Source organism: Macaca thibetana, chromosome 8, assembly GCF_024542745.1.
Source record: "Macaca thibetana thibetana isolate TM-01 chromosome 8, ASM2454274v1, whole genome shotgun sequence".
NCBI lineage: Eukaryota > Metazoa > Chordata > Mammalia > Primates > Cercopithecidae > Macaca > Macaca thibetana.
The window spans coordinates 42,064,019-42,085,525 of NC_065585.1; the positions used below are offsets into that span (position 1 = coordinate 42,064,019).

Consider the following 21,507-nt stretch of genomic DNA (forward strand, 5'->3'; position numbering starts at 1 on the left):
TCAACCTGAGAAAGAATTTGAAATAGTTGCTTAGCTACATAAAGTTTCAAGCAAGTGGGCTTTCATTTAAACTACAATCCTTGCAGGAAAAAAATGGCAAGTTCATTGGAAAGGAGTCCTGAAATGAAGCAAGGAAAAGGCAAGAAAGAATAGAAACAGAAGAATTCCCAAGGTTGAAGAGGAACCAAAATGTTAAAAGAAAGATTTTGAACAACCAAAATTAAGAAGCAAACAGGGGGGAAACTAGGCAACAAAAAAGGTAAATAAATAAATAAATAAATAAATAAATAAATGGATAAACAATGGCAACCCAGGCAACATAGTCTACAAAATATTTTTTTAAATATCTGAGTGTGCCTGTGGTCCCACCTACTCAGGAGGCTGAGGCAGGAGGACCACTTGGGCCTGGGAGTTGAGGCTGTAGTGAGCCCTGATGGCACCACTGCACTATATAGCCTGAGGGACAGAGCGAGATCTGATCTCAGGAAAAAAAAAAAAAAAAAATGAGGCACCAAATAAATGTTACTGTCTCTTTGCAACTCTAATGTGGGATTTAAAGAGTGTTCAAGGGCTGCTGAGCAGGGACAACATTGTGTACCACCATGTAGCTGAAGAGTTAACTTTCCTAGTCAGCAGGAACTGAAGCTGTGTGCCTGGTTGTAAAGATAAGAGCCATCCAAAACATTTATTTTAGAAAAGAAAGTCTGACACAAGGGCAAGCAGCCAATTAAAATCTGGAAAGCTGTGACTATGGAAAATTTTACATTTCCTTTCAACGTAAGTACCTAATGACACAGGACCCCATTCCAGAACTAACACTAACACTTCTCAAGCAATCAATTCATATATTCCCATGTTAACGTCTCTCCAAAGTTGCTGTATTTCCCCTGGAAAACAGAAGAAATCCGATATAGCTACCTAAACAAATACCTTAAATGACTTAAGAGGCAGGGACAGAGAGAAGTTGGAGCAGCAACAATTTATATGCTGGACTTAAACACTTATTCTACTAAGTGGAGATCATAGCCTCTTGTCTCTCAGCAAAAGCCTATAATAGTTTGAAGCAAAAAGACAACCCTCCCCTCTAAGAAGAGTGGAAGCGAGAAATATGACATATTGGAAAAATGAAAAGGAAACCAGAATGCTCCCTGCCTCATGCAAAATATCCCTGTTGTCACATGTTGGCTATCATCAAAAGACTACTGTGTGACTAATTTGGAGCTGTGGAGTCAACCAGAGCTGTGGAGTCAACCAGTGATGTGTCAAATATTATTTAAAATTCCAATTTGATAAACAGATGATGACTATGTGAAGAAATCAAGGCAGTCGCAAAAGAATTTAATAATAAATTTTACGAATTACTACTACTAAGTTCTGCCTGGATCTTCACGGAAAGATCCAGGCAAAGCATTCAGTATGTTTGCAAAACACTCTTAAAGTCTGAGAAGCTGCAGAGAACTTTCGGGTGCAATCTGGCACACTTCTGGGTTTAGTACATTCTCCATGAATTCATCCACTTCAGTTATGAACCAGAGCCCAGTGCCTACTATGACATGTGTCAAGCACGATGTAAGAAATTGGGGTTACAAACACACAAGTATGACTACTGCTGGGGTGATCCTCGAAACATGCACACGAGACCCTAAAATGGGTTCCCTTTGTCAGAAGAAAAAAGTCTGAGTTCTTCATGTTCTGAAGACCCTGCCTGGTGCATCTGCTGCACGTCCCACACCCTCACTCACTCGGCTATTGCCAGGCCGACCCTCTGTTACACACCCCCACTCACTCGGCTATTGCCAGGCCGACCCTCTGTTACACACCCTCACTCACTCGGCTATTGCCAGGCCGGACCCTCTGTTACCCAACCTCTCTGAGCCACCTCCTTCCCCTACGTCTTCACGTGGCTGGCATCTTCTGGGGTACATCTAGACACCCCTCTGAAGCAGCTCTTCCTACCTATTCCCAGTCCAGGTCAGTCCTCAATGGCCTTACAGGTGCAGAGGGCGAAACGTCTTAACCTTGTTCACTATGTTTATTGTGTATCGTCCACCAGCAGGTAGGTTCCATGCGGACAGCGTCCTTTTTCTCATTTGGCTGCTCCTGCCCTAGCACCCAGGTATTGAACAATTACTAAGTATTCACTAAGTGAACGAGGATTCTGCCCTCAGCAAATGGTTGCTGAACAAATGATGGAACTATGGGCACTTTTACCTAAGCAAGTTGCCAGTGACACGTGTACTGAAACAACAGAAAGATATCATCAGACCAGCAAAGTTTCAGACGCCTTATCCCCAGCCAGCCAGCTATCTTTTCTTCAGGGACTGCTGACATGAGTGACTGCTAATGTGATAACCGGTGAGATGAGCTACTCTGGGACAGATTTGCGACCTAACCCCCAAGTGGAGGAGGCGGCTGCAGATGGCTGCAGCCAAGGCCAACTGAGATGCTGAGTAGACAAATGAAAACACCAAAAAAGGCAAACAGACAGAATCGACAGCAAGAGCACTGGACGGAGTGAAACCCCAAAGGGCAAATCTCCTTACCATTCATAAAAGGGAATTCAAATTAACTTTTTAAAACTCTATTGATATAAACAGATAAGCAAAGAATTAAGAGAATTTGTAGAAAATGTGAGCTAATTCCTGGTAGGTTTTTTAAATTGAGAAACAATTCATATACCGTAACATTCACCTTCTAAAGTATACAATTCAGTGGTTTTTAATACATTCATAAAGTTGTGCGATCATTAGCACTATTTTAACTCCAGAACGTGATTGCCCCTAAAGAAACCCTGTACCCATTAGCAGTCACCACCAAATCCCTTCCCATCCTGGTTCCTGGCAACCACAAATCTTCTTTCTATACCGATTTATTTCACTACGCATGACATTTCCTATAAATGAAGTCATATGTGATCTTGTGTGTCTGGCTTCTTGCACTTGGCCTGATGTTTTCTAGGTTCATCCATGTTGTGGCATGGGTCAGTACTTCATTTATTTTTATGGTTGAGTAATATTCCACCGTGTGGATACACCAGATTTTGTTTATCCACTCATTCATCAGTTGATGCTCACTCGGGTTGTTTCCAATTTTAGCTATTATGAATAATGCTGTTAAGAACTTTTGTGTACAGGTTTTTGTGTGACTATATGGTTTCAGTTGTCTTGGATTTGAACTTGCTGGTCATGTGATGCCAGCAGGTTTTTAATGGGAAATCTGCCTTCTAAACAGATGCAGTTAAAGAGGAACTAATTTCAACTCACGTAAGATATGAGGCAATAGGCAAAAAAGAAACACAAATCATGCAGCATGGAAAAGGGTAGTACTAACAATAACAGCAGCAGTTAATATGTTGAGCCCCTCATCTGTGCCATGTACCTTGCTAGAAGATTTGGACCTGCAGTTTAATCCTCATTCTCACAATAGTCCTATAGTGTTATCCTCATTATCCTTCTTCTACAGAGGAAGGAATGATTCAGACCCTGGGATGCTAGGCTGCCCACAATTTTACATCCTGAGAGAGCACAGATGTGAAGCTGGCCCATGTGTCCCACTTGGAGGAGGCAGGAAAGGAGACTGCTGGAGCATCCCTAGGAATCATCTACGGTCTCAATTCCTCCTCCAAAGCGGCCGCCATCGAATCAACAAACAGTAAACGATATTCTCCTTTCAGAGAACACATAGAGAAGCCAATTCTAAAACGGAAAGAAGTCCAGTTTGAACAGAGACTTTATCCTGACGGCAAGTGAGCAGCAATTCGGGACTTCTGAGCAGTGACTTGCCAGTCCTCCGGCCTCACAGCCAGGGTGAGCTGAAGGTGACCAGAGACCGGGGACAAGTGGCCAGTTAGGAGGCTGTCAGAATAGACCTGGAAAGAAATATGGCCAGTGGAGATGCCAAAAGAAGAGCTGGGAGTGGAGGATGGGGCGGGAGGCCTCCAGAATGCTTCACAAGCCTGAACGCAGAGGGTGGCCAGCTGACAGTAGGAGGTAAAATCCATGCCACATGTCACTGATGGAAAACAAGTCTCTGACAGAGGGCTCTCCCCTTCCTATTTGCCTCTTTCCAAGGTCAACGGTGAGTTGCTAGACTTCTCAAATAAGGCCTTAATGGTTTCAATGTTTTATGAACCTCTTACATATCTCAGTCAATAAAGACAAATAATGTCATTCAAAAGCACGTGGTGAGCATCTCCCTGATGTCTCCCTGCAGAGGCTGGAATAGTGAATGCCCTGCACACAATGGATACTAAGCGAGCAGTGATTGACAGGAGAAATTATATTCCCATTAGAACCACACAGCTGTGTTTTCAATTCTGCTGATTCAATATTTCCCGTCAGAAACAGCTTCTGGTCTTTCAATACAACAACCAGTTTACTCTTGTGCACATCAATGCACAAAGTATATGTAGTTGTCTTTTGTGGTCAAAGAGAATGCTGTCCTGCGTAGCAATCTGAGGCACATCAACAATGATACCAAGAGCAATCCTTTCCTCTCTCAGGCTTGCGGGGATGTTAAATGTGGCAATCAAAGTAAGCAGAAGCAAGGCTGGCTCGTACAGTCATAAAAACAAACGAAAAAGCCGAAGGATATGGGCTATACTGGAAACTCAAGGTCAAAAAGGCTCATTAGCCAGGTGTGACCAACTAGACCTGTATGTCCAGCACAGTAGCCGCCAGCCACATGTAGCTATTTAATTAGCTAAATAAGGTTAGTCAGGTGCAGTGGCTTTCACCTGTAATCCCAGCACTTTGGGAGGCCAAGGCAGGCCAATTGCTTGAGCTCAGGAACTTGAGACCAGCCTAGGCAACATAGTGAGGAGTCTCTACCTGGAAAAAAAAAAAAAAAAGCCGGATGTGGTGGTGTGTGCCTGTGGTCCTAGTTACTTGGGAGGCTGAGGAGGGAGGATGGCTTGAGCCCAGAAGGCGGCCTGGGCGACAATGCCAGACCCTGTCTCAAAAAAAAAAAACAAAAAAAAAAACAGATTAAAAAAAATTCAGTTCCAGTCACACTAGCCACATTTCAAGTGATCTTCAGTCACATGTGACTAGGGGCTACCACATTGGGTAGCACAGCTATAGAATGTCCATCATAGGAAATTCTTTTGGACAGTGCTAAGCCAGGCCGACTAGGTGGTCAAACGTGACAAAATGATGTGTCTATTCTTTACCCACTGACAACATAGGTTGACTTTCCTGGACAGATACCCTTAAATCAGTATGTTTTCAGACTGCAGGTTTCACAGATCAGTAAAATCCTTTTCCTACCTTAGGGTTGCCAGGTTTGTGTTTTGTCCAGTAAGACTGCCACCAGATCACCAGGCTGCATGCCCCATCAGGGCAGGTAGGCACTGTGCCCATCTGACGGCTTGCATTAAATCCCCAACGCCTAATGCAATGCCTGGTTCATAGTGCATGCTCAGTAACTGAGTAAGTGATGATGCACGTGCACACACATACATATATCCTTACCTTTTTCATTTGATCTTCAGTGAAAACTGCCACTGGCTGGCACCGGTCTGCTGAAAGGTGTGTGGGTTTTATGCACACACACAAATACAGAGGCTAGAGTGTCATAAAATAAATAAGTCATCTAACATTTTTTGAAAACTTTATATTAATAAATGCTTGTAACAAAATATACCAGACCAGACTGCAGTGGAGTATAGGTTTCTCTAAACTGACTGTACATGTCAGAACCAAAAATGCAGCGAGGAGAAACTGTTTGCTTTTCAATGGCACCAGAGTGCCCTCTTGTGGTAAAATATGGTATCTGCATAGTCACAATTTCTATTCAAAAAACAAGTGTCTAACAATGCACAAAACCTGTACTGGACTATAAAGCACTCTTGAGAAACAGTATAAATATGCATCTATATAGTTTATGTAAAATACGGCAAGTTGTGCTGGTGAAAAAAATAATTAAGATCTGTCACAGGACTTTGTGGTGAGGTCATCCACGTATCTAGGAACTAACAAAATACATGAAAGCTGTTCTTGGGATTTGATATTCTAAATAGTTCCTGTTCATCTTCTAGTTAAAAACAAATGACTTTCAAGTTCAAGGTGGCATCATACAGTTTATTCCTTCCTTTGTCCAACATCAACAATAACCTTTGCTGCCTCCAACTCCTTTTTTCACTTTCATCTTAATAGCCCTTTTCTGGGGGGGAGGAAGGCTTCCTCACATAAACCATTCTTTCAAAGTCTGCTTGGTTGTTCCTTTTTACACTTTAAAAACAGTGATACATCATGTCCAGAATGAGTTCTCAATTAAAAGATGAAAATGTGACCTTGATCATCTTAAGAGTTCTTGCAAATTTCAACTTGATATTCTATGGCCTTCCAAGGGCAAAACACATCTTTATTGATCAATTTCTGCTGAGACAGAAATCTCCAGTTCTACTGATTTAACGATGTGGAATATTTCTTCAAATGACAGTAGAAAAAGCTGATTTACCCATGAAGATTCTAGTAAGTGTGGTCTCTGTGAATAGAAAAGAATCACTATTTGAATGAGACCTCAAGATGCTTATAAACTCTAAATCAACACCCGAATCTGAGGGTTCAGAGGAAGAATCTTTAAAAGACAGTATCCGATAATAACTGACTAACCCCTAGCCTCTGATTCTCCTGGGTATTTGTTTAAAATGTAGGTTATTCCTCGGATCTACTTAAGACTTTAAACCACATCTCTATGGAGTTTGGTAATGAGCATTTTTATTAAATTCCCCAAGTACAAGCCCCAGTGTACACAGTAAGTAATTTCAGTTTTGAGCAACTGCCAGAGAAGGAATGTCCCCCTTGTGTTTGTTGACTGCCTTCTGATTTGTTTGAAAGCCTTTTTCTTCTTGCATCATCTTGACCATTCTTGGTATGAAGGATGTTTTCTTGTTTCTCCTCAGTTTCATCTTCTCCAGAAGAAGAAACCATGCCAGGCGGCAGTCTCCTACTGTTCCCGGCTTCCATGGCTTTACTCTGTTCCCTTTTTCTCTAACAAGTCATCAGCTCAGATCTAAAAATACTCTAAGGGTAAATCCACTGGTGAATAAAATGGGTCCAATGTCCCATATTCCTTTTTTTAGAAAGCAAGAATTTCCTGCATATATGAATCTAAAGAATCAACTGTTACCTATGCTAGAAAAATAAAGACCATGAACAAGTCTGCAATATTGAAATGGGTGAACATCAATTTAGAGACAAGTACTAAACTAGGAAAGTTTTTGCTAGGTTTCCTCCAGAACATAATACCATTTTTAGACCTTCTAGGACAAACCATCTTTTATTGACATTAACAGAAGAAGATAATCACATTTTTAATAAAGGCAGGCAAAGTTTTCATTATAAGCTGTTCTATAATATTTGTATATGTGGTTTTTAACCTTGTGCATATGCTACTTTGATTTCTTCAACATCTGAGAATGAAGGAGAAAAACCTCATATCTAGATCAATGTCCTATATTTTATTTCCAACATTTGGGACTAATTTTGAAGTAAGAGCAAATAAAGGTTCACATTTGCTGAGTATTTTTTATGTACAAAGTATATAACTTTAAAGGTACTACTGGATATGCACTCATTCAAAAAGCTGGAATATGTTCCACAAAGATTGGTTCAACAAAGATCTTTTGTCCCACGAAGATTTCAAAGTGTGGAATATGTTCCACAAAGATTTTCTGCTGAAGAGCAACTTCAGCAGGGTAGTAGAGAGGTAGAAAAATCTCCTAGGTTGAATAACTGAGGCTACTGAGATTGGCATGCAAACAACTAGACACATTATCTAACCCATCACAGATGAAATGTTCTGGACTCCTGGGTTCCTGCCAAAAATAATAGCAACACAGGCCAGGCACGGTGGCTCACACCTGTAACTCCAACACTTTGGGAGGCTGAGGCAGGAGGAACCCTTGAGCTCAGGAGCTCGAGACCAGCCCGGGCAACATAGTGAGACCTCATCTGTGCTAAAATTTAAAAAATTGGCCAGGCATGGTAGTGCAAACATGTAGGCCCAGCTACTTGGGGGGCTGAGGTGGGAGGATTGCTTGAGCCCAGGCAGTCAAGGTTGAGGCTGCAGTAAGCCCTGATCATGCCACTGCACTCCAGCCTGGGTGACAGAGCAAGACCTTGTCTCAAAAAAACCAAACCAAATAGCAATACAAGTTAACATCTGATTCTCCATACCCAGTATCTTTCCTATACCATTGTCCATCTCGGACTCAGGTCAAGGAATGTGTCTGGCTCATTCATACAACAGTTGAGTGTGGGGCGGGAAGTGTGACACCCCGCAGTCAGAAATCTTAGGTTCAAATTCTGACTGGCTCAAAATTTGTAACTCAACAAAGAATTCACTTATTTGACCTGAAGTCTCCATACATGAAAATGGGGACTGCCAGTGCTCCCTCCATGAACAACACAGGGAGGGGCCGGGAGGATGGTGTGGATGTGAATGATTCCTGACAGACGCTCAGTAAATGTTTAATGAGTCTGTTATCTAAGCACTATCCTCGAGGAGAACCAGGAGACTCCTCGGGGAGGCAAGTGGTCTGGGACAGTCCCTTCCCAGGAATGGTGACGGCCACCAACAATATCAATAATCCAGCACAGACTGGAGCTCAGTGACACAAACTGCTCTGACGTTATGTTAGACACAATGACTTCCTTCTAACCCTTGGACTCTACAATGATGTGGACCTGGATTTTCCCAAATTAAACACAGTGAAAAGGAACTACATGTGTTCCCCAAGGGCTAAGTACCTGCATCAGCCTCTCACGGTGCACCACTCGCAGCACTCTCTGTGCACATGGGGTCACACCAACTCACCCCAACGTCCCTAACGAGGTGGCCACTCTAACCATGCCCATTTTCCAGAGGAGGGACTGGAACTCGGAGACCATTCTGCCCAGGACAACACAGCTCGTCGGCAGCAGAGCTGGGACCTGGCCTCAGAGCATGTGCTCAGCCACTCTGCTGTAAGTCCCCTGGCGGAAACCACAGTGAAAGTCCCGTAGTTTCGACATATGCTGGGATTTTAAACCTTACGCAGTCTGTACCTATTCTCATGAGAACAACAGTAAAGTCTAAATAAAACCTTAAAAGTCACTGTGTGGCTGAGCTTCAGGTTAGTGACATGTTTTGCAAAAGAAGACAAAAAAACAGAATTTTCTGATATCAAAATTTTTCACAGCTTTCTCTTGTCCAAGGAAAAACTGAAGATAAATCCACATTCCAAACATGTCTTTAGTTTAGAATTCTGACAGAGGAATTGGCAGTGAGTGTCAAAAACTTAAATGTACATAACCTACGACCCTGCAAATTCTACTTCTGGGATCTTACAGAAAAACTAATACAAGTATACAAAGAAATCTGTGCAAGGATGCTGACTGCAGCAGTGTTTGTTAACAGCAAAAACTAAAAACAAGCAGACTAACCATTCACTCGGCTAAACACATGATGGCAGACACTCGATGGAACACCATGTAGCTGGTTAAAAGAATGAGGTAGCTCTAGCTTCACTGACATAAAGGATTATCTTAGATATACTATTAAGCAAAAAAGCAAGTGACAGAATGTGCATAGTATAATCCTATTTTATTAAAAATAAACTCTGTGTGTGTATATGTGTGTGTGTGAGAGAGAGAGATGTAAAGACATAGAAAAGGGCCTAGAAAAATACATAAACTTCCCTTGGGAGGTGGAAATTGATGGAGGGGGTCTCTCATGTTCTACATTGTGGACGTCTGTATTTGCTTAAAGTTATTTATGAAATGACATAAAATTTTGAAACAAAATATTCTGGAGGCTAATTTTCTAAAGGGAATAGCACAGCTTAGACATGCCCCTAAACTGAAATGTAAACTTCTTTCTCCCATTTGCAAACCTGTGAGTACATAGTAAGAGAAGCATTGCCACAAAATCCTCTTTTAAAAGCTCTTTCAGGACACTACACTAAGTCATTCACTTCTGAGATTTTAAAGGCCACCAATGTCTCTATTTTCAGACGTCACAAATGACATAAATGCCAAAATTATAGATCTTAAGAAGAAAATACGTAAAATACAGATTTAGACAAAACAAATGACTAAAGCTGCATAGTTCTGCTAGACTTTATTCAAAACTGGCCCTATACTTATTTGAGAGACCTAAAATTCTAGTGTTCAAATGTAAATACCCATCATATACTGAGAAGTAATCTTCAAATTTAGTTCTAACCCAAATTTGGCTCAATTAAATCATACGTCAGATAACACAAATGGTTACACCTCAGCACATAACAAAATCCTGGCAGTATCATAGCAAGTGAGCTATGACATCATTTAACTCTCAAACTGAACTGTAATCTTAAGTTACACACACCACAATACACCTTTGCACAGGTAATTTTATTCCTCCTGTGGGTGTTGACAGTGCTCATTGATTGAAATTTGAAACATTTAGAAATCCCATACCTGAAGATGGTCACATATTCTTTACATCACGATTCAGTAACTATTCAACAGTTATGTCTACTAAATACAGTGAACAAAACAGTATAAATGTTTACACTATTCCCTTGTGAACAGGGCTTTTGTGCACAATAGTAACAAATGGAATTAATGCATACCATGATATCAATAAGGAAAAGACCTTCTCTTTAAATAAACTATTCTGTTTATAAATAAACTCTGATTTTTTTAGTACACATTTACAGACCTGATCAATAAAAAGAAACTATATATATATATATTTTCCTTTAAAAAGAAAATGTTGAGATACAGACCACTGTGGGAGAATTCACCTACGAAAGGGGCTCAGAAGCAAGCAAAGGATACTAGAGGTGAAAGTACGACCATACTGCAACTTATTTCTGTTAGCACACACCAACACAAGGACAGGATTGTCGGGGGAGGAGCCCATTTTCACTTGAATTCCAGCAAGTTGCAATCAATCTTGTAGTACACATAGGGGTAGTATTCTTGTTGACTCAGGTTTAAACCTGGAATATCCATAGGAGCCTATGGAAAAAATAGACACTCAATTTTGTATTTACAGAACTCAGAAAAAAAGAAAGCTAAGTATTAACATTTACCTTTTTATTGAACATCTACTCTGGGCTAAATGTATGCACTTAAGGTTAATTTATCTGAGTTAGACATTATTCCCATTTTGCAAATAAGAAAACAACCTCTGAAAGACTGACTTCTCCTAGGAAACACAGACAGTAAGTGGTAAAGCCAGGTTCAAGCACTCTGACTGCAAAGCCTGCATATGTATTTAGCATGATCCCACCAACCTTTTTTATGTACACTGTAAAAATTAACTTTTTAAATCTTGGACTTAGAATACTGAGTTGATGCGATACAAGACTTACAAAATGTGGAGTAAAAATAAAGCAAGTATGATTTAAAAGTAATGCTTATTCTGTAATCTCAGCACTTTGAGAGGCCAAAGCCTTGAGCCCAGGAGTTCAAGACCAGTCTGGGCAACATAGTGAGACTCTATAGCTATAAAAAATAAAAATAAACACATTAACCAGGAGTAGTGGTGCGTGCCCATAGTCCCAGCTACATGGGAGGCTGAGGTGGGAGGATCACTTGAGCATAGTGGTTGAGGCTCCAGTGAGCCAGAATCACGCCACTGCATTCTAGACTGAGCAACAGAGCAAGATCTGATAGCAAAACAAAAAACAAGCAAGGATAACACTTTTTATATATGCATGTTGTAAGAATTTACTGCTAGAACATTTATGTATCAAATAATTAGACCTCTTATTTTATCCACAATTTCATGAAAGTGTAGCGAGTCAGCCAGGTGCAGTTGCTCATGCCAGTAAGCCTAGCACTTTGGGAAGCCGAGGTGGGTGGATTACCTGAGGTCAGGAGTTCAAGACCAGCCTGGCCAACATGGCAAAACCGCATCTCTACTAAAAATACAAAAATTAGCCAGGCATGGTGGCAGGCACCTATAATCCCAGCTACTTGGTAGGCTGAGGCAGGAGAATTGCTTGAACCTAGGGGGTGGAGGTTACAGTGAGCCAAGATCATGCCACTTCACTCCAGCCTGGGCAAAAGAGCGTAACTCCATCTCAAAAAAAAAAAAGAAAGAAAGAAAAATAAAACAAGTTTAGCAAGTCATTTCCTGCATTTCCTTCTATCAAGAAAAACTGATTTTTCATAGTTCTAATTAATGCCTTATGTGAGATACTACCATCCATCCTAAACTTTTAAAAAGAAAAAAAAATCAGCAAGATATTTAAAGCCAAAAATATAAAATAAAAGTCCACTACAATTTTTTTTTTTTTTTTTGAGACAGAGTCTCCCTCTGTCACCCAGGCTGGAGTGCAGTGGCACAATCTTGGCTCACTGCAACCACCCCCACCCGGTTCAAGTGATTCTCCTGCCTCAGCCTCCCGAGTAGCTAGGACTACAGGTGCCCGCCATTACATCCAGCTAATTATTGTATTTTTAGTAGAGATGGGGTTTCACCATGTTGGCCAGGTTGGTCTCGAACTCCTGACTTCAGGTGATCTACCCGCCTCAGCCTCCCAAAGTGCTGGGTTTACAGGCATGAGCTACCATGCCCGGCGGCCCACTACAATTTTAAACAGCAACAACAAAAAAACACGAGTAACTCTGTTTATATCTTCTTTTGTTTAAAAAATAACACTTTTGTTTAAAAGAAGATATAAACACATATATATATATTTTTTGGTCTGTTTTTTTTCTTTTTTCAGATGGGGTCTTGCTACGTTATCCAGGTTGGTCTCGAAGGCCTGGGCTCAAGTGATCCTCCCGCCTCAGCCTCCTGAGTTGCTGAGACTACCGGCATGTGTCACCATGCCCAGATACGCCATTTTGCCATTTTAGAAAAATGAACCTACCTTGAAAATACTCATCTATTGACTCTCTCGCTTCTACCAAATAAAATTAAAATAACTGCTTATTTTCTTCCTCTCTGCAATTTATAGTTTTTATAAATAACTAGTATCACTGGTTTCTGTATTTCTGCAGCTATAAACATCTGATACACAGCAAGATAACTATCAGCTTGTAGAAATGCCAAGAAGCAAAACACAGCTATAATTAGTATAAAACAGGGTAAACGATGTAAATTACTATGTTCATGTAACAAATTGAGAACCTCAAAGTAATAAAAAATGATTAAGTATCATACTTACTCTCCCTTTTCTATCTTCTTTCAATCATTTTTTTCTGAAATTCACTTCAATTCTTACTCTACTGGGCTAATATGTACTTACATCAATAATAGCTGCTGCACTACTGTCTAGATGTTTATACAATTCATGTAATACTTCTCTCAGTTTCTTCAAAGTTTTCTTATTAGGCTGAAGTAGCATTGCTTGGAAGTTCACTGGCAAGCCATACCTTATAAAAAAGCAGAAATACAGTATGCAATACAAGCAAACATGTAAAGAGATTTTCTTTTCAAAGCAAATATTCTCATACTCTTTAATCATGGTTAACAGGGAGACAGTATCTCACTTTACTTTTACAAGTTCAACTAATATATATAGAAACTGAAACTAATATACACAAAAAACTTTAATATAAACAGAAACGTAAAACTTTGGTACTCACTGTCCACTAGAAATCTCTAAGCCAATTGCTAGGAATTACTTCAATTACCATTCCATTTTTTTTTTTCTTTTGAGACGGATTCTCACTGTCGCCAGGCTGGAGTGCAGTGGTGCAATCTTGGCTCACTGTAATCTCCACCTCCTGGGTTCAAGCCATTCTCCTGCCTCAGCCTCCCGAGTAGCTGGGATTACAGGCACGCACCACCACGCCCAGCTAATTTTTGTATTTTTAGTAGAGACGAGGTTTCACCATGTTAGCCAGCATGGTCTCAATCTCTTGACCTCATGATCCGCCCACCTTGGCCTCCCAAAGTGCTGGGATTACAGGCGTGAACCACTGCACCCGGCTTACCATTCAATTTGTAAGGTAATATATGAATATCCTCAGGAAGTAATAATAAGTAAGATCAGCAGATACTTTTATGGTAATAACATGAGGTTACCCACATCTACTTTGAAAATTTGAAAAAATTTAAAAATAGTGAGCATAGTTACACATAAGTTTTGGGGTGTTTTTCTTTGTTTTTTTTTGTTTTTTCAGACGGAGTCTCACTCTGTTGCCCAGGCTGGAGTGCGGTGGTGCAATAATGCAGTGGTGCAATCTCGGCTCACTGCAACCTCCACCTCCTGGGTTCAAGTGATTCTCTGCCTCAGCCTCCCAAGTAACTGGCACTACAGGTGCCTGACACCACACCTGGCTAATTTTTTTATATTTTTAGTAGAGACGGGGTTTCACCATGTTAGCCAGGATGGTCTCAATCTCCTGACCTCGTGATCTGCCCTCCTCAGCCTCCCAAAGTGCTGGGATTATAGGCGTGAGCCACTGTGCCCGGCCAAGTTCTGGGTTTTTAAGAACTATTTCTAATATGAGCAACCCATACATTGGATCAGAATGTGATGTTTTAAGTATCTCAAAATATAAAAATACTTTAGGTTAATATGAAATGATTCCAATAAGTCATCAGCATACTATGTGTCCAATGACATATAAAACATCTGAAAGATCTTCCTTTTAAACAAATATTGGTTAATATTTAATCTACTTTTAAGTACCTACACAAGAAAAAGAACCTGAGGGTATGGCAGCATAAATCTCTTTTTCTAAACTTGGTGCTAAAGAACAAGACTAATATGCATTGTATAAGCTGTATGATGATACTGACAACCTCCGTCTCATGATTGGCCCTTTGGTTTCTCCAAATCAATTTCCTATTGCTGGACTCTGTTATAATAAAGAGGTCCAATGTAAGGCATCTATGAACTCTTCAGTTCCAAGTTTGACAATTAACTTTCTTTACCTTAAAACAGACTCAACAAAAACCCGTAACGCTTTCACATGAATCCATGCAATAAATGCTTCACTAAAATTCACTTTCAGCCACCGCACAAGTGGTCCCTATAAAAAGAAAAAAAAAATTACCACAAATTTGGTCTTAGAAATAGCAATTAGATAAATTTTTTTAAGTGACTACATATTAGGAATCTATAGAAGACTTAAGTCACATAATTCACTTTCTACATGTTTCACTATTATTCTCATTATCTCAGATATTTTACCTTAAATTAGATTAAAAGGTGAGCCACTACTGAGTGATCTCAACAGATGCTAAAATGCATTGAACCAATTCACTAACACAGAAAAAGGTATATATTTTAATAAAAGTAGTTAAACCGGTACAAAATATAGAAATGCCTTAGGTTTAAAAATCAAAATACAAAGATCTGAATTTACTACACAATACTCTAAAATATTTAATACATGTAAAATAAAATTCAACTTACAAACAACTTCATAACAAAGATAAACAGTTATGTAGGCAAGTCATTTAACAGCCCTAGCTCTTAGTTTTCCCATCTGTAAAAAAGGGAGTTGGTCTAGACATCTAAAATCTCTTTACATTCTAAATTATGTAGTGTAAGTTCTTTTTAAACTTCATATATTTAGGACGATTAAGCGGATTTTAAATACCTTCTCTCTCGATACTTAAAAGACATACATTAACAATTCAGCTAACACTTACTTGGATAACATTATTAGGCTCATTTGGATGTACCAACCAATTAATTAAAGCAAAAAGGATAGCAAAACAAAGTGGAAATCTTTGGTCAAAATATCTATTCTATAAAAGGATTTTGGGTTTTCCCTAAAAAGCTGGTTATTTTGGACATTACTTGGAGGAATTAGTTTCCTCCTAGTTGATATGGCTTATAAAGTACCTGGAAATAATTTTCAGTATATCCCTTCATTTCCTCTCACATTATTAAGAGAAACACATTTTCACTCATGTTTCCCTTTCCAAACAAGCTTTTAGTCTTCACAGTAATCCCACACTTGAAGATGGCAAGAAAGTTAACACCATCTTTCATTTTCACAATTCCACCTGTTTCCCATTACACCTAGAACACACCAATTCTCCAATAATTTCAATACAAATTGCTTCAAAAAAAGACTGAGGCATTGAACAAATCTGCCTCAAGAAAGTGAAAAGTCTTACTGAAAAGAACTTTGTTACTTAACTAAAATCTCCCTTCACCTACAAGGACGTTAACCAGAATACTGCATTTAAAATTAATATCTGATATGGATTTAGGTGGAGTAATTTAAGTATGTATTTTAAGGTAACTATTCTATTCGATCTAAGACAGATGTAAGCTTTAGAAGAAAGCTTTCTTAGAAATAGAATAGTTATCTCTAGAATAGTTAAGCTTTAGAGGAAATTCATTCTAATTATTCAATTAAAAAAAAAAAAACTAAAATCAAATGTCTTAAAACCAAAGCAGATTTTTACTTTCTTTTAAATCAAAGGAAAGTAATACCACTTTTTCTTCTGCTTAATGTTGATAATACTAAATATTTAAAACACATACAAATTGTTTTTTCTTATCAGTAGAAAGCCTGTTCATTTCTTCTTTATCTGCTTTCATCTCCTCTTCGTTATACTGGAAGTCACGAACAATGAATCTAAATTTGGGGGGAAAAAACAAAATTGTTCATGTTGTATACAATTGATCTAACAAAGTAAATACACACAAAAATAATCATCTTACTTGTTTTCCCTGGCTTTGTGTCTGAAGTCATCAACTGCCTTCCTAAACAAGGTGACATTACACAGGTAACTGTCTTGGTCCTCTGAAAGAACACTATGGAAAAAAAATAAAAGAAGTCCATTTAAAGATTTATACGTATTGCTGTCTTTCATATTAAGGGCAAAATTCAGAAACAGGTGGAAGAGAAAAGTAGGGTATAATAGCCCTTCCCAAATTACCTCAAAGCTTTTCAAACTGGATTGCCTCAAACACTGAAGACACTGAATGTTTATGATTTATTTTGCTAATGATACTTTTTTTCTTACTAACCAACAAAATTAGACATTAACTCCAGTAAAGCATCCAAACACTAAGAACCACACTTTTCAATCAACATTAACGCCAGGCTGCTTTGTTTCCAGTGTCTCCTTGATAAGCACACTTTTCTTTTCTGGAAACCTAATTCTTTCTTCCTTTCTCCAGGCCAATTCAGCCCCACTGAGGCCCAGCCTAGCCTCTCTGCATTGCCAGTACATCAAACCTTGGATCTTTCCTTTGCTCCCATGACATCTCTCAATCAAAAACTGACAGGCCAGGTGCAGTGGCTCATGCCTGTAATCCCAACACTTTGGGAGGCTGAGGTGGGTGATTGCTTGAGTTCAGGACTTTGAGACCAGCCTGGGCAACATGGCAAGACTGTGTCTGTACAAAAAATACAAAACCTAGCCAGGTTTGACGGTGCACGCCTGTAGTCCTAGCTACTCAGGAGGCTGAGGTGGGAGGATCACTGAAGCTGGGGAGGTTGAGGCTAAGTGAGCCAAGATTGTGCCACTGCACTCCAGCCTGGGTGACAGAGTGAGACCCTGTCAAAAAAAAAAAAAAAAACCAAAAACCTGATGAACACAACTGTCTAAATAATCTCTGAATAAATGTGCTTGTACGCATCCCATGGCTCCATTTTAGGCTTCAGAAGGTCCCAGTGAGGTCACAACTTCCATTCAGTCACAGCTCCATGGACATCACTGGAAAGACCTTTCTAGACACAACTGCCAGGAAATTTTAATGGTCATCTAAATCTGTAATACTTTGGGTGAAAGTCCACTGTTTGAAATGGGAATGGTATCGCTTGTGATAGTATGGCCCAAATTTGGCTTTCAGAATTTACCTACAGTGCCTCCTGTATAGAAGTCCTTACGCGAGGTCCACGAGGCTGCACGGGCAGCTGTTCCACAGGGATAACCTTGGGGCAGGGAATGTTACTGAGGGGAGTCTCTTCTCCTTTCTATCTTTCACATATTGGAGGTCTTCTAATGTTTAGTGTTTTTTAAACAGCTTTACTGAGATATAATCGTTATACAGAAAACTGTACGCATTTAATGTCTATAATCTGAAGTGTGGACATACGCATATACCCATGAAACCATCACCACAATCTAGACGATAAACATACCCCTCACTACCAAAAGGGTCCTGTGCCCTTTTGTTGGCTGTTTTCTTTGTTTTTTAATGTTTACTTTTTACTTACAATGTGGTAATTCTGAAATCAGAAAAAGTAAATTTTACAAAATGGAGGAATGCTGGGTAATTTAAAGATACTATATTAAAAAAATTTTTAAAGCAAGTGTAGTTTTTCCTGAAGCCTAAGAACCACCTGGTTAGCCAAGTAAATTCAGGAGGCAACTACAGTGTTTAATCACAGGATGGCTTTAAGTACTGAATCTACCCCACTTCTCATCAGCCAGCCAGCAGGGGCACCTCCCTAGCGAATGACCAGCAGACAGCTCTGGGAGTACTGATCACTGTCATTGCTGACATGCAGAGAAAACGCAAGTACTCTGGGTTTAGAACACTGAAACCTCCTGTTAGACTGTATCTTCTCAAAATGATTACCCTTAGTTCTTGCTCCTGGTATCCATCAAACCCAATGAAGGGCAGCTACCAAGTGGACAGAGCTCGATTAAAAAAGCCGTTTAAGGATCTTCTGCTTTGCCAAGATTTACTCAGTGATGTGTGAACTGCTTGAGATCAAAACAAATCTAAATCTAACTTGCAGGCTATTTCAGAGCCACAAATAATGCTTCACCATTAGCATACTAATCTTTTAGTATCCAACACTTTGCTGTTTTGAAGACCCTTCCAAAAGCATTTGGTGCTTGACATGGCCCTGTGTCAATGAGCAGGTTACCTATTAAACAGGTTCCTAGCTATTGTGCAGAGATCTGGGACACAGCAAATTCCTATGGCTTACTCAAAGTCCTGATGGTGATAAAAGCCAAGATAAAACTTCCATCTCACCTTATAACTAAATCCTACTCTGCCACCTTATTATGAAAAATAAATAAAAGCCACTTGCTTTTTCTCTTTCCCCTAGGGAAAGGTATTTCTTAAAAACTGTATAAAAAAATAAACCACGAGTCCTTACTATAATGGACTTGTAGTCATTTAACATGTACTAAGACTCTGTAATGCAAGTGCTTGCTAGACATTACTATAAAATTAAGACAGCATTTCCTGATCTCCAGGTATGGGTTTAGTAAAGGAAACAGGTAACTGCAATACAGAGTTGTAAGTGCTGCAACAGAAAATATACATGATACACTGGGGAATTAGTTACTTTATCTGAGGGGAGTCAAAGGAGTTTCACCAAAGAGGTGATACCAGGTGGAAGTTTGAAAGAAAGGCAAAAAAGAGAATAACGTTCCAGACAGAACCCCATACGCAAATGAATACAGATGTGGAATAGCATGGTGCATTTGAGGAATTGCAAGAAGTATGTATAACTGGGGCTCAGCATAGTAGCTCATGCCTGTAATCCCAGCACTTTCGGAGGCCAAGGCAGGCAGACCACTTGAGGTCAGGAGTTCGAGACCAGCCTGGCCAACATAGTGAAACCTCATCTCTACTAAAAATATAAAAATTAGCTGAGTGTGGTAGCACATCCCAGCTACTTGGGAAGCTGAGGAAGGAGACTCACTTGAATCTGGGAGGCAGAGGTTGCGGTGAGCCGAGATCACGCCTCTGCACTCCAGCCTGGGTGACAGAGAGAGACTGTGTCTCAAAAAAAAAAAAAGAAAAGAAAAATATATATATATACATATAAGGGTACAAGAAGGGTGTGTGTGTGTGTGTGTGTGTGTGTGTGTGTGTGTGTGTGTGTTGAGTGAAGGCAGTCAAAATAGGGAGGGACAAGCAGGGTTTTAGACAGGAAAGTAACACATTTGTATGTCACAAAGATGAAAACAGCAGCAATGTGGAGGACTGATGAGAAGAGAAAATACCGGAGAAAAGGAGACCAGCTAGGGTCAATTACCATGGTCCAGGCAAGGGATGAGGGAGTCAGAGCTGGAGCAGTGGCAGTGGGTCTTGGGGGAGTGGGGAGAGTAGATTTAACCATGTGAAATTGTGGATATTTGACCATTTTTTGACCTACAAAACAGCAATTTTTAATGCTTCAACCAAATACTATGGAAGGTGGAAATGCCACAACTGATTAGACTAATGCAGGCGGGGGGGTCTGTTGGGGAGCTGGGGTGCAAGGGTGAAGGAAGATTCCAAAATGTCTATCACACTTGCGGTTTGGATCACTGGGCAGATGTTGCTGCCATATACTTCAAGGCAAGGAGAGAGTTTGAGTCTGAGATTGGGGTGTCAGTTACCTAGGAAATACCACATGGAGTGGTCCAGTAGGAACCCAGGTATGTGAGTTTGCAGGTAGGGGGAAAGCTGGCCACAGATAAAGATTTAGGAGTCCGAAAACTGCAGTTGAAGTTAGAGCCATGGGTGTGGTTGAAGTGATACTGACAGGAGAACAGACCATCTCCCTCAGAAACTCTGAAACATAGAGAAACTCCTGGACAGTGGCCAGTATCATTTTTTCTGCACTTCTTAGCTAGGCTGTTCTGCTTCACTGGGGACTTCAGATCTCTCAATAAAAACTTCTGTGAAGCACCCATGAGTTTGTGATGTTGCTTCCAATGACAGAGAAAAGGCAAAAGTTAACCAGTGATCTGACTCATTCAGACTATTTTAATAAGCAAAAGTAGACAAAAAATAAAAAAATTAAAAAAAAGGATAGTGGTAATTCTGAAAGGACAAGTGAAAAGCACCTCTTTCTGAACAGTGTTTCTACAAAAAAAAAGCAGAACAGCAACCCAGCCTCCACTTCTTTGTCCACAGCCTTGACATGGCATTTATACACATTGCTGCATTTAGCCTCACAGTAACGGTAGTATTTCAAAACTGTCCAATCTTTGTAGAACATTTTACAAATAGTTATATTTTGTGAATTTTAAAATTCTTTCAGGTTTGAGGACAGTTAGAATAACAGATTGAAAAATATTAGATTGGATATTAGAGTGAATATTTTTCAATCGATTCTACCTCAGAATTCCACTTTCATCTTCACTACTCCCAACAATAATCACTCAAGTTATCATGCCAAAAAGTAATGTTACTACCATAATTAACTAACTTGTGTAAAGCACATAGAACAATGACTAGGCTCATAGTAATTACTCAGAAATGCTGGGTGTGATAAACCAAAAATTCAGCATCAGGTCACAGAGATCTTTCCTAAATGGCAGACAAAATTCCAGGCTCACTCAAAAAAGCCTATTTGCCCCTACATTAACTGCACATACTCTTAATGGTGCTATTTAAGCTAGTGCTATGTGGTCTCTGACCAAATTTAAACAGGTAAGTTTTTGAGTCAGTGATTCCAAATGTACTTTGAACTGAGAAATAGGTAGAACAGATGTTTTCACTGAGCAAGGAAAGGCTGGGAGCTCTCAGAAGATTAGTGTGCACTTACAAGTCATTTGCAAACAAGTCTTGACTGCATTAAACTGTTCCCTGCCTGAAATTTGCCCTTTAAACTACTAAAGTGACTGTCCAAAGATCTAAATCTC

The 21,507-nt window shown here is 39.8% G+C and overlaps 3 protein-coding genes across 38 annotated transcripts in view; all 3 read right to left on the bottom strand.

Annotated features, from left to right (window-relative positions):
• CTHRC1 (collagen triple helix repeat containing 1) overlaps nucleotides 1-21,507 on the bottom strand; it is a 403,863-nt gene that overhangs the window by 304,040 nt on the left and 78,316 nt on the right. The window lies entirely within an intron of this gene.
• Nucleotides 1-21,507, bottom strand: part of BAALC (BAALC binder of MAP3K1 and KLF4) — a 1,274,875-nt gene that overhangs the window by 148,882 nt on the left and 1,104,486 nt on the right. The window lies entirely within an intron of this gene.
• ATP6V1C1 (ATPase H+ transporting V1 subunit C1) overlaps nucleotides 10,088-21,507 on the bottom strand; it is an 87,085-nt gene continuing 75,665 nt past the window's right edge. For both annotated transcript variants that reach the window (XM_050800707.1, XM_050800706.1), the window contains exons 9-13: nucleotides 16,622-16,714; nucleotides 16,442-16,535; nucleotides 14,872-14,969; nucleotides 13,235-13,361; nucleotides 10,088-10,991 (exon numbers count right to left, since the gene is read on the bottom strand). In XM_050800707.1, coding sequence (XP_050656664.1) covers nucleotides 10,896-10,991; nucleotides 13,235-13,361; nucleotides 14,872-14,969; nucleotides 16,442-16,535; nucleotides 16,622-16,714 — 508 coding nt within the window. In that variant the 3' untranslated portion in view covers nucleotides 10,088-10,895. The remainder of the gene's footprint in view (nucleotides 10,992-13,234; nucleotides 13,362-14,871; nucleotides 14,970-16,441; nucleotides 16,536-16,621; nucleotides 16,715-21,507) is intronic.